The following is a 13,631-nucleotide window of genomic DNA, read 5'->3' on the forward strand; positions in this document are numbered from 1 at the left end:
ACCTTTCAGTTTGCAGGCCCACACTCTGTCCTCTGAGCCAAACCAGCTAGGGCGCTCCCCATTATCTTAAAATACCTTTGAACCGTTGGTTTGTTTGAATGACAATCCCAACAAAGGCCCCCATGTGGCATTTGACTGCTAAGTCTCTTAGTCTCTTTTATAACACTTTCTCCTTTGTGTCCCTTCTTTGAGCCATTTATTTGTTGGAAAACCATGTGCTTGCTCTGTAGAATTCTGTGAGTCTTTTTAGAAGTATTCTTATCTGGGTGAGAAATCATATTGCTTTTACTTCAAGGAAAGATTAAGGGGAATGAATGAGTGACAGATGCATAGAAAATTGACCAAATAATAAAGATAATAGGAGGTCCAACATGGTGGGAGCATAGGAGGATGCTGAACTCACCACCCTCCCCTAAGCAAACTCAAATATACACATAGAGAACAATTACTCTTGCAAAAAACAAAACAAAACACAACAAACTGGGCACTGAATGAATAGTTTCTGAACAACAAACAAGAGAAAGGCATTGCAGAGAAGGCTGAGAGGCTTTGGGGGAGCTCTCAGAAGCTGAGGGCACTCTCTGGACTGAGGAGCAAGTGAGCACCACTGTTTACTTCCCCCTCCACTTTGATAGGCAGGTTGGAACCCTATTCAGGTGCTTGGCCCTCAGAGCAGGGCTTTCTCAGCTACATTGCCCAGAGCCCTTTGTCCCTAAACAAAGAGAGCAAGCAGGAACAACAGGATGTCACCACACCCCTGGCCTCCCTGCCAGGGGCCTCTCTCCTGCTCAGCAAGCTACTGCCCCAGCTGCCATGAGCACCTGGTATACCCAGCACAGAGAGAGCCTACAGAGAGGTATCTTCTCCATAGGACCACGTTCTCTACAACAAACAAGAGAGAGAGTATAGAGAAGGCTGGGAGCCATGGGAGGTCTCCAGGGACCACCAGTGAGTGCCATTGTTTATGCCCCCCTCCAACTCCATAGGGTGTGCAGGGGGCTCTATCCAGGTGTTCTGGTCTACCTGCCAGGTTTCTGCAGCACATTCCCAGGCACACCACAAAAAGATCTAAAACATGACATCAATAACATAAAGCATGGAGGGGGATGGAGGAAGGAGAAGGAAAAAACAAATAAGTGGAGGAAAAACAACCAATGACTCAAAGAAGAAATCAAACAAGAAATCAGAAACTATCTTGAAACAAATGAAAATGAAAATACAGCTTTTCAAAATGTATGGGATGCAGCAATAGCAGTTCTAGAGGGAAATTCATATTTATATAGACCTACTTCAAGAAAAAAAATATCCTAAATAAACAATCTAACTCTATAACTAAAGGAACTAGAAAAAGAAGAACAAACAAAACCCAAAGAAACAGAAAGAAGGAAATAAGTAAAATTAGAACAGAAATAAACAAAATAAAAATTAAAAACAATAGCCCTGCTGGTGTTGCCCACTGGTTAAAGCATTGGCCTGCAGACCAAAGAGTCGCTGGTTGGATTCCCAGTCAAGGGCACATACCTAAGGTTGCAGATTCAATTCTGGTTGGGGAGTGTGTGGTAGACAATCCATTGATGTCTCTCTCTCGCTCTCTCTTTCTCTCTCTCTCTTTCTCTCTCCACGCCCTCCCTTCCACTCTCTCTAAACAACAACAACAACCAAAAAAAATCAATGGAAAAAATATCCTTGGGTGAAAATTAACAAAAAGTTTTTTTTTTAATAAAAAATAAAAAACAATAAAAAAGATCAATAAAACTAAGAGCTGGTTCTTTGAAAAGATAAACAATTTAACAAACCTTTAGCCAAACACATGAATAAAAAGAGAGGGAGACCAAATAAATAAAATAAATGAAAGGGAAGTTACAGCTGACACCACAGAAATAAAACAGAAATATACCCATAAAGATCAAAGTTGATGGTTGCCAAAGGGGTGGGAGGATGGGAATAAAAAATAATTACACAAATAAAAAAGTAATACCCCAGGAAAAATAGACCATATATCAAAGGAATTATAATTACACTACACTTCTTGAATACTAATTGAATATTTGTTTAGTCAGCTTGAATAACTGTTTTGCAGTTCTAGTATTGTAAATGCAGAATAATCATACAAACAAGAGGCACAGGAAAATGTAGAAAGTGATATAAGAGCTCAATCTTCATATTCCTTAGTAAGCAGTCAACAGATAAATTTAAAAGTGGGGAAAAAAAAACACTTAACATTAGCAGTATAAATCTGATGCTCACAAAATAGATGTAAGACTAGAAGAAATAATCAGAAATACCAGAAAGAATTTAAAGGAATTGGAAGTGAGAGGGAATGGAATAGGGAACAGCTAATTTTAAAGTGTGTATCAAATTATCAGATTTATTGACAACAAAAAATTTTAAAGTTTAGGTTCATTTAGCTGGTATCCAAGGCAGCTAAAATCTGAGAAAAAAAAAAAATGAGTTAAGACTCCAGGAACCGTTGAGGCTTAATTAGGCCAGTGTAGGGAAAGAAGGTGAGTCTACAAGCCTCTGAGTTCGGGATTGTGGGCACAACATAGAGATTGTGGATATTTCTTTATCCAGGCTGCACCGTCTCCTACCTGTTCTGCCTTTTGTTTCTTTGTTTACACCAGAGTGACCAGCCAGAAACAAAATGTCAGCCAACTCTCCCAGGCATTGTCTAAGCAGGAGACTTCATCACTGCCAGCCAGATGACCTTTGCCTTTTCCTTCTCTCTCCCTTTCTTTGGGAGCTTCCAAGGTACTTTTGGGAGGGAGCTCCCAACAACTCTCAACACTGTTTAAGTTCCTTCAACAGAGTTCCAAGTTGGAGGCCCGTTTTCATAGATTCAAACTCCGAACACCGCAGGGACCACCTGGGAGGCCTAGGGTTTTCATCTCCTCTTCTTCTCTTTCTGAGGTTACTTCAGAGGTGCAGAATGATGTCATCACCATTAAAGTCAGACTTATAGCCCAGCCTCTTGTTTGCTGTGTGACCTTGAACAAATTACTTAATCTCTCTGAGTTTCACCTTGTTAGCTGTAAAAAGGAGAGCATAATAATATATAGGGTTGTTATAATCACTTAAAAAGAATAATGCATATAAGGTGGGTAGCATAGCTCCTGGCTGACTGAGTGCTTGGTACATGAAGCTATTGACCATTCCCCATATACTTGGAATCACCTTCCAGCCATCCCCTGTCCCAGAGTCTCCAGAATGATACTGGGAGTTCCTTTTGGAGCCAGGGTACTCCTCACCTATACCTGGCACCCCACGTTAACATTTACCTCCACCCCAGCCAGTCTTCTCTTTCCATAAGATCAGCTTTCATCTTGTCTTCTGGCCAAAGGGGTTATAATCTCTCTTGCTTTTGTCTGGAATCTTAAAAGCCCTACCAATTGATGGTTCGAAAAAACAATGGGATTGGGTCCCTGGTTCCAAAGAGGGAGCCAGGGAGCAGCTGGATGATGCTGCCTGAGGGGAGGGGGGGGGCACTGTTAGGCCGGTGAGGCTTTGCAGGAGCATGAATGGCGTGAAATGAGGAAGAGAACCTGTTGAGGGGATCTTGGCATCCCAAAGGAGGCTCATTAGAGAGTTCACAGGAGGCACTGAGAGAAGGATCTGTACCCCTCAGCTTCTGTAATAGGCCCCCAGAACTGTCCTCCCCCCAGGGTCGCCCACACAGGGAAAAAGACATGGTTCCCCCAAAAGGAAATTAGGGTCTTGAAAGAAAAACAGATCTTAAGCAAGGCCCTAAAATGCTAATTATCTATTATATACAGAACCAGGATCCAGATAACATCCACAAGATCAGAACAACTGGCTAGATCCAACAAGATAAAATAAACATTAAAAAAATGTAGACTCCTACACTGAGGGTCAAGAAACCCACTGCACACAAAGATGTGGAAAACCTACCAGATCAATAATGAGCAAGTGATGTGGCTGCCAGAAACATTAATTCAGTGTGAGGACATATTAATGGAGGAGCAGAATCTAGGAAAGGGGAGGTGAAAGTTCAGCTTTATTCCCAACTGAGTTCAATTCCAAGAGTAATACTTTAAAGGGGACTTTGTTGCCCTAGCCGGTTTGGCTCAGTGGACAGAGCATCGGCCTGCGAACTGAAGGGTCCCAGGTTCGATTCCGGTCAAGGGCATGTACCTTGGTTGCAGGCATATTCCCCAGTGGGGGGTGTGCAGGAGGCAGCTGATCGATGTTTCTCTCTCATTGATGTTTCTAACTCTCTATCCCTCTCCCTTCCTCTCTGTAAAAAATCAATAAAATATATTTTTTAAAAAATAAAATAAAAAAATAAAGGGGACTTTGTTGACCTAGTAAGAAGCAAAAGGAGGAGAGATGTTGCAAGTAAAACAGCAGTAGAACTGGTGAGATGATATGGTTAAATGGAAAAAGCCAGAACCCTCTCCCAGAGTCAGAAAAGCTGGATTCCAACTCCACTATTTATCAGTTATTAAAGATTGATCATTCTTCACATCACACACCATGTCAGACACAAGTGAGCCCTGAACTGCTTTTCTGTAAGAGCCAAGGGGAGGAAAACACTGGGAGGGAGAGTTCAGCTCAACCCTAGAAAAAATGTCTTTCTTTTTTTTAGTGACACTTGTCATTCTTATCTCTGGTGACAAAAGAAATTCATGGTTGTATAAAATATTGGTAAACAGAAAAGCAAAATTAGGTAAAAATCACATCTCAATCCCACTTACTTTCTAATATTTAAGGATAAGCTACATCGACAGACAGATATGAACAAAAATTATCAAATAATTATCTGATCTAATTTAGAGTATCAGCATGTAAAGATGTATGTAAGGATGTTTATTAATATTGTTTCTAGTAGAAAAAAACTTGTAAACCACTATCAGTAGGAGAATACTGGGAGTGTCTGAGTAAATGATCGTGCATACACATCATGTAAGACTGTGCAGCTCGCTGAAAGAAAAGGGTGGACCTAATAGGTATTACCTTCAAAATGTTTTCACATATATTGCTTGAGGCAAACAAAGTTATAGAATAATATGCATGGGGGGGGATGAGGACACATTTGTAATACCTTAACTAATAAAGAATTTAAAAAAAAGAATAATATGCATAGTATGATCCCATTTGTGTAAACAAAGGCATGTACATATATTTTTTAAATGTTTTTATTGATTTTTAGAGAGAGAGGAAGGGAGAAAGAAAGAGAAACATCAATGTGAGTGAACATTGATCGGCTGCATCCTGCACAGATCCAGCTCGCAACCTGGCCATATGCCCTGACCAGAAATCAAACTAGCAACCTGTTGGTGCGTAGGAGCATGCTCAACTAACTGAGCCACACCAGCCAGGGCCACATATATGTTCTTATAAGCAAAGGAAACAGTATGATGTTTACTGTGGGTACATTTGGGAGGGCACAGTTGGAGAAGCCAATGCTAAGACAGTTAACATGTTCTTTGAACATTTGTGTTGTTTGAATTGGGACGATCAGGATATATTATTTTTAAAATTCAAATGACTAAAATTTAAATAATCAAACAACAATCTACCCTGGAAATTTCTCTATGCCATTAAAGATACTCTGTCACATCTGATGACCACATATATTCCTTGTGTGGGTTTCTCTTAATGTATTGAACCTAATGTTGGATATGTAGTGTATCAGGAGCTGTCCAAAGAGAGTCCAGGAGCATTTTGACAATGTCTATCAGAATTGAAAATGTGCAGACCCATAGATCTAACCATGCCTCAGGTAAGAAACTATCTGACAGGTACACTCATACATGTGTATAAAGATATCTATGCAAGATTTGGTCCCTGCCTCATTATTCTTTTTTTTAAAAATAAATCTTTATTGTTCAGATTATTACAGTTGTTTCTCTTTTTCCCCTCATAGCTCCCCTCCACCCGGTTTCTTGCTAGCGAAAGGCTAGAAACAACCTACCTGTCCAACATCAGGGACTATATAAATAAAAATCACAGGCTGACCATATACTGCAATTCTCAATAGCCGATATAAGAAATGAGATGGATCTGTAGACATGTACATGGAAAATGTGCCAGGATATATTGCAAAGTGAAGGGGGAAGGCAAGTTACAGAACAATATGTACAGTGTGATCTCATTTCTCTTTAAAATATATATGTGACTGTACATTGGAAAAGATCTGAAGGATACACATCAAGCTGTAAGTAGGCTTTACCCATACGAATGTCCATGTCCGTATCCCTATAAGGATATAAGTAGAGCATAAAGGAAGTGAGCTCCCCGTTCCCTGAGGTATGCAGAGATCAGCTGCCTCATTCTGAACGGCATTATGGAAGGACTTTCCACATCACTCAGGGGTGAGCTAGGTCCCCTCTTAGCCCTGAGAATCTCAGAATGGAGAGGTCCGGGCTAGGAGAGGAATCCACGCCTAAGGGGAAAGGGTTAAGTGAGGATGCGGTTGCTGTGGGCGGGCTCAGCAATCGGCAGCGCCAGGCTCTGTTAGCCAAGTCTGAGCATCGCGGAGGATGCGGCGCTGCAAGCGGCTGCTGGGACACGCGCAAGGTGAACGCGGGGGCTGCCTGCGCGACGCACAGGTGAGGAACTGGCAAAGGAAGGGGGCAGTGGTGGGGCCCAGGCAGGGAGCATGGCCTGCAGCCCCGGTCTCAGCAGGGCGCAGAAGGGCCTGCACCAGAGCCCACCCCCACCCAGGACACTGCGGGAAGGCGCGGAGCCAGGGGCCAGGAGAAGGAGGACGAGAGGTAACCTGAGATGGGCCAGCTCCCAGAGGCTGCCCTGCACTGCCCTCTCCCTAGACCCTGAGACAAGGAGATACCCCTCCCCCCCCCAAAAAAAACCCACACATTTCTCCAGCAGCTGGAACCTAGTGCTGGGCAGCCCCCTCTTTGTCCGCAGATGCCCACATCTCTTGGATTTGGGGTGGTGAGCAGATGGCATATGCTTATTGAAGGCCCAGCTCAGCTGTCTCCTCCTCTGCAAAGCTTTTTGGACTCCTCCCTGTGCAAAATGATCTACAGCGCGTTTCATAATGCCTAGTATGACTGTGTGACCTTGGGTGAGTTGCTCAACCTCTCTGAACCTCGGTTTCTTCCCCTGTGAAATGGGTATACCCACACCTGCTTGTGTTGGGAGGGTTGGATGAGATCAAGGGCATTCAGCTACACTTAGCACAGGAGCCTAACTGGGTAAGAGCTCAACACAGGAGTACCAGGAATCGAACCAGCAACCTTTATGAAGGAGTACCTGTGTTAGGGGCCTTTCAGGCAGTCCCCCTCAGCTCACCCCCACTCCTGACACTAGAACTGATGATTCTCTTTGGATCCCCAGCACCTAGCCTGGGAGAGGAGCAGAGTATGGAGCTTGGTAAATGTCTGAGAAATGAGCCAACAAGGATTTAGGGCAGAGTCTAAACGCATTTTGGGGGATGGGTTTAAGGGGTCTTTGAGCCCCCTGAAATTGTCCACAAGTTTTGATGAGCCTGGGCATTTTCTTGGGGAGAAAGCCTGGAATTTCCATTGGCTTCTCAGGGTGTCTGTAGGCCACCAAGGGTTAGGAGGCAGGGATATGTGGGCACAGCTATTTCCCAGAGGAAAGGAGCAGGGCCTCCGCCCCTAAACACGCTGAGGCCTAAGCTCTCCTCCCCTCTTCTGGCTGTGGGGTCCTTCCTGCCTCCTTGGCTCAGCTAGAGACTCTCAGGAGTGGAAACTTTAGGGACTGTATAGCTGGGGCAGGTCATATGCTGGGGGGGCTGAAGACAAGAAATGGAAGATGCAGATGCAGCCTTAAGGAGCCTCAGGCCAGGGTGGGAGACAAGAGATGACTATGGTGATGGGACCATAGTGATGGGAAGGGGTGGAGGGGGGGGGTGTCAAGGAAAGAAATGTCTAGGCTGAAACTAGCCACTGTCATATCTTACCTGGCTTTCTACGCTGGCCTCTCTCCCTCTTTTAAAACATTTATTAGAAGGTGAAACTCCCATGCTTAACATCTTCATTGGCTTCCTATGACACCTAATAAAATCCAGGTGCCTTACCCTGGTGGACCAGTCCTCTTGGGATCTAGCTCGGTCTTTCTGATTTCATCTCCCGCTGCCACTTTCTCCATTTGTTGAGCTCCAGCCACACTGCCTCCTTATTGCTTTAACTCACCTACCTCATTCCTGTGTCAGGGCCTTTGCACTTTCTGTTCCCCCTGCCAAATGCTTTTCCCCCGTATCTTCAAATGGCTGGCTCCTTCTCATTCAGCATTGAGCTTAAATGTCACCTCAGAGAGGCTTTCCTGGCACCCCTGTGTAAAGTATCCCCCCACCCCATCCGTCTATCTCTTAATTCTGTTTTCTTTTCTCTATAGCTCACCTTATTTAACATCACTCATCGTCTGTCCCTTACTTAGAATGCCAGCTCCATGAGGGTAGGAATCTTGCCAATCCTGTTCACTGCTTTGTCCACAGAGCATGGCACATAATATATGCTCCAGTTAGTTGTTGAAAGAGTTAAGAAAGCTTTCTGGACAAAGGGAAAAGTAAAAGAGCTCTAATACTTATGCTCCTCTCATAGGCCTGACCCGTTATGTGTTCTGTTATGTAAGCATTATAAGAGCCCTTTACAGTTAGGTACTCTTTTTATACCCATTTTACTGAAACTCTGATACAAAAAGGTAAAGTAACTCACCCAGGAACTGGCAAAGCTGGGATTCGAACCCAGTTCCCTCCTCAAAAGCAGGGGCCTCTTCCTCTCCACCTCTCTGATATTTGAGCTGGGACTTCAAGAACAGGATTTCAGCAAGTAAAGGAGAAGGGAGAGGGCATTCTAGGCAGAGGGAATGACAGGAGCAAAGGCATGGGGCACCAGGCAGCCCAATAGGCGTTGAAGGGTAGGGGAGCAGCCTGGTATGGCCTTGGAAGGCCAGGAAAGGGTCTTAATTCTCTTCTGAGGGTAATGGGGAACCACTGAAGGTTTTGAATCAGGGCAGTGGCATGAGCAGAGTTGCAGTTTTAAAAGTTCACTCTGAGACTGACCAGGAAGTGGGGAAAGGGGTTTGGGGTGGGGGAACCTGCCTCCTGTTGCTCTTCATCCTTTTCCATCAGCCCCCTTGGGACAGCCATAGGAGCCTCTAACACTCACATGTCATTCCCCCTCCTTTTTTTTTTTTTAGGCTTATCCAGTGAGGACTGGAAGTTGAGGGTTCTAGGCTCAGGCATCAGAGTAGACCATGGCCTCCAGCCCATGGGGTCATGTACATGGCCTCCTGCTGCTATTGCTGCTGCTGTCTCTGGGGGCTGGCCCTGCCCTGGGCGGGGGCCTTCCCAAGGCACAAGAGGACTGGGAACCACACCTGATCCCAGGAGCCCACCCCAGGGGCCCTGTTGGCACAGAGCCCGAAGCCTTCCTCTGGCAGAAGTCCAGAGATGAAAGCCCTTGGAACTCCAGTGTCCCCCAGGTCCCTGCGGAGGAGGTGCCTCAAAGGATCGAAGAGTCTCCCCTTGGCCCAGCCCTGCATGGACCTCAAGCAGCCCAGGGGGCTCAGAGAGAAGGACTCCCAGTAACTGATGACTTCCAGGTGGCTCAAGGGCAAAATTCTCAGGGCTGGACAGGACCTCCGGACTCACAGGAGCCTCTGGAGCAAGATGCACCAGCACCCCATCCAGTGGGGTCCCCCCATCTCACTTTCATCCCAACAACTCCCCGACTCCAGCTCAGGGTAGCCACAGTTCCTCCCTCCCCAAGGGAGCCTGGAGGCCAAGTGGGACAGCGACCAGTTAGAGATGAGGGTCTGGTTGCTGAAGCCAAGCCCAGGGTCTCAGAGACATCCCCTTCAGCCCACCAGGATCCTCCCCACACTCTTGCACCCCACTCAGGCACTATCAGGAGGCCAGTGCTGGAAGAACAGGATGGGGGTGAGGAAGACTTCCAAGAGGCAGCTCAAGGCCCCATCTTCACCCAGCAGGATCCAGCAGCCTCTGTGATTGGCTCAGTATCCCCAGTTGAGGTGGCATCCACTCAGGAGCCTGGGTTCCAGCCAGACCTGACACTGACCAGAAGCCTTCCTCCTGCCAACGAGCTGCCAGCTGAGCCCCCCAAGAAGGCTAAAGGTGGGGAGATCTGGGCAGTCAGTTTTCCAAGTCCCTCACTGAAGCAGGCTGACTTCCCTGATGTTCAGAGCTCCCCAGGACCCCAACCTTCAGGTCCTCCAGCCTCAGAGACTCCTCATGAGCAGCCCAAGCCAGGTAGGTACCAAGGTGAGGGTGCCATGCAGGGCTGGGAGGGGCAGCGTTCCACGGCAGCTGGATGCCCCAGTTTCTGTGTGCCCCCTGGCCCCATCGGGTCCCATTTTCCTTTCCGAGGGTGATTGTGTCTCCCTCCTGGGGGATTAGACTTCAGGGACTGCTGGAGGGGTCAGGCAAAGTGATGACTGCTTTTGTCATTTCAGAGATAGCAGCAATGAATGGAGCAGATCCCATCTCTCCCCAGAGGGTGAGAGGAGCAATGGGGGCCCCAGAAACTCCCAAGGCCCTCATCCCCCCTGGCCCCTCAGACCCAGGCCCAGCTACAAACCAAACGGAAAGTCCTGTGAGGACCCTGCAGCCAGGTGAGGGCATGGCTGGGGGTTTGGGGAGAGTGGTGCTCTGTTTAATAACTAAGAATTGTGTGAGGTCCATATGGGAGGGTGGGGACTAAGTGAGGACAAACAGCTCTTAAAGGAATTGGCTAGGACCTCCTTCAAACAACTTGGGATAATAAACTAATACTCACTGGGTACTCTGGGAGAAGTCATGTGACCTTTGGGGGCTAGAATGTTCTTAAATGTAACATGGATGTATTTAGTGCAGTGATTCTCCAACTCTGGCAAATCACTCGAGGAGCTTTTAAAAAATTCGCACGGAATCCTGATTCAGTCGGTCTCCAGGTGATTCTAATATTAAGCCCATGCTGAGAACTGCTGGTATATTATTAATAAAAATGGCAGCTCGCATCCATTTAACACTTACTGGGTGCTGGGCACTATGCTAAACATTCAGTCCTCACCACAATCCAGTGAGGTAGGTGTTGCTACCACCCCCATTTTACAGATGTGCTTGGAAAAGTGAAATAACTTGCCCATCACATTAGGGAATAATGTAAAATCAAAAACATTTTACGAAGGGCTATTTTAATATTGTTATTATTGCAGACGAAGCCGAGGAGTGGCCGGGGCGCCCCCAAAGCCATCCCCCAGCACCCCCAGTCCCGGCCCCCTCGACGTCACGCCGGGGCCTCATTCGGGTCACCACACAGCGCGCCCTGGGACAGCCAGCTCCTCCGGAGCCCTCGGCCAGCTCCATGGCATCCGCCCCAGCCTCTAGCCCTCCGGCCAACGCCACCGCACCCCCCCTGCGCTGGGGTCCCCTTCGGCGGGTGCTGAGCTTTTCCTGGGAGCTGCACGTCTATGGGGTGGGGGTGCTCTTTCTGCTGCCAGCGTTGCTGGCAATGGCCTCTCTGGCAGCCGCCTCTACGGGGCCCTGGCTGGCACTGGTGGCGGCCGTGCTGGTGCTCCTAGCATCGGGGCTGCGATCTGCCTACATGCTTGCCGACCCCTACGGCTCGCAGGCGCGGCTGGGCTTACGCGCCGGCCTGGTGCTCTACAACCTACCCTTCCCCTTGTTGCTCACCGCGTTGGCGGCCCTGACCCTGCTGGGACTGGGTGCGGGGCTGCCCCCGCAGCTGCAGAACCCGCTTCTGCTCGGAGTCCTGGCGTTGACTCACGGCGTGGGGTTGCTTGCTACCGACCTGCTGTCGTCGACGCCGACGCTCAACCTCCTGGCTCAGGGCATCTCGTGCGCCTGGGGCGCAGCCGTGGCTCTGGGCACGCTCTGCCTGTGCCGGCGCCGCCTGCTGGACGGGCCGCGGGGCTGGGACGCCAGCCCGGGGCCGCGGCTGCTGGCAGTGGCGGGCTCCCTGGGGCTGCTGGCTAGCGGTTTACAGCTGGCAGCTGCCCTCTGGCTGTACCCAGGCCCAGGCCGCGTGGGCCGCTTCTCGTGGGCCTGGTGGGGAGTCCATTTCTGGCTGCGCCTGCTGGAGCTGACCTGGGCCCTCGTCTTGGCCCTGGCTGCTGTGGTCGCGGCGCGGCCCAGGCCGCCCACGGAGCATGCGTGCTGGGCGAAGCTGCGGCGCCTGGCGTGTCCTGCGCCCTCGGGCAAAAGCGAGGTGCCGGAGCGACCCAACAACTGCTACGCGGGGCCCAGCGGCGTCGGAGCAGGCAGCTTAGAGATCAACAAGAGCCTCATCCGCAACCCGGCGGAGGGGGCGCCGCCTGCCACACCCAGTTCAGGCGCCTGGGGCTCGGCTGCGTCACTGGGCCGCGGCCCCCAGGGTGGCCCGGTTCTCTCCCGTAGCAGCGTGGGGCCGGCTCCGTCGATGAGCGAGCTGGACCTGCGGCCGCCGTCACCCATCAACCTGAGCCGCAGCATCGACGCCGCGCTCTTCCGAGAGCACTTGGTGCGAGACAGCGTGTTCCGACGCTGCGGCCTGCGCGGTCTGGCCTCCCCGCCGCCTGGGGGCGCGCTGCGGCCGCGCCGGGGCAGCCATCCGGACACTGAGCTCGACGGTGCGGGCTCCTTGCTCCGTGGCCGCTGCCGGTCGCTCAGCGACGTGCGCGTCCGCGGGCCGGTCCCACCACACGTCGTGGATGAGCCGGATCAGGTGGCTTCTGGCAGCTCCATGGACAGCTTCTCCCGGGGCTCGCTCAAGATCAGCTGGAACCCGTGGCGCCACGGGCTGTCGTCGGTGGACAGTCTGCCCCTAGATGAGCTGCCCAGTACGGTGCAACTACTGCCAGCCCCAGCCACTGCAACTGCTCCCAGCCGGCCCATAGAACCCCGGAGTGCGGTCCAGCCTTCCTGCAAGCCAGGGGACTCTCGCAGCGCCTCCAGTGACACCATTGAACTCTGAGCCGACCCCACACTGTTGCAGGACCAGCCTTCAGTGACCATATGGCATGGCCGACTGGGACAGTTGAGCCCTTAAAAAACTGGCATCCTGGGGTCTGAACCTGATTGCAGCCCCTGGAAGCAGCCGGGAGTGTCCCCAACCCCCACCCGCGTTTTTTGTTTTTTAAATATCTCTATTTTTTTCCAGCAGGTATTTTGCACAGAGGCTGTGATTTATATATGGAATACAGGGTGGACATGCATGGATTTAGTTATGGGGAATGGGGTTCAGGTGCCCCAAACACCCCTCCAGACTCCCCATTGCGGAAGGATGAGACTCACTTGTCTAGATTGAATGTCCTCTTTGTGCCAAAGAAATAAACCTTTAGGACTTGGCTCATGCCTTCCTCTGGCCATGCCAGGATCCTGTTCAGAGAAGAGTCGGAGGCCACACCCTTCAGTAATTCCATGTCCAGTATGTGGGACAGGGGTACTTCCAAAGGAAAGGGCACTGGACCCCTTAGCAGCTTTAGAAATAAGGCTATCAATATGTTATTGAACATCTATTTGTTGTACACTGTCTTCAGCTCTTTACATTCACCACCTTATTTAATTCTCATTATAAGCCTGAGTGGAAAGCATTATCAAGCCCATTTTATAAATAAGAGTAAGGTTCAGAGACAAAAGTCATTTTGTCCAGGGTCCTTTGGCCCAAATAATAGCTGATACT

At 49.3% G+C, this 13,631-nt stretch overlaps 2 protein-coding genes across 3 annotated transcripts in view; one reads left to right on the forward strand and one right to left on the reverse strand.

The window, feature by feature from the left end:
- FANCD2 (FA complementation group D2) overlaps positions 1–11,780 on the reverse strand; it is a 98,883-nt gene extending 87,103 nt beyond the window's left edge. Inside the window, exon 1 of the mRNA XM_070433656.1 lies at positions 11,763–11,780. The gene's annotated coding sequence lies outside the window, so the exon portion shown is untranslated. The remainder of the gene's footprint in view (positions 1–11,762) is intronic.
- On the forward strand, positions 6,360–13,296 carry PRRT3 (proline rich transmembrane protein 3). Of its 2 annotated transcripts, none has more exons than XM_070433658.1 (5): positions 6,360–6,737; positions 6,892–7,051; positions 9,151–10,222; positions 10,426–10,584; positions 11,167–13,296. In XM_070433658.1, the coding sequence occupies exons 3-5, from the start codon at positions 9,208–9,210 to the stop codon at positions 12,921–12,923; spliced, it is 2,931 nt and encodes a 976-aa protein (XP_070289759.1). In that variant the 5' UTR covers positions 6,360–6,737; positions 6,892–7,051; positions 9,151–9,207; the 3' UTR covers positions 12,924–13,296. The 2 variants fall into 2 exon arrangements, with proteins under 2 accessions (XP_070289759.1, XP_070289761.1); XM_070433660.1 differs by having other exon boundaries at positions 6,360–6,572.
- The last annotated feature ends 335 nt before the right edge of the window (positions 13,297–13,631 follow it).

This window comes from Myotis yumanensis, unplaced genomic scaffold, assembly GCF_028538775.1.
Source record: "Myotis yumanensis isolate MYYU_CA2020_CCGP unplaced genomic scaffold, mMyoYum1.0.hap1 SCAF_14, whole genome shotgun sequence".
Lineage (NCBI taxonomy): Eukaryota > Metazoa > Chordata > Mammalia > Chiroptera > Vespertilionidae > Myotis > Myotis yumanensis.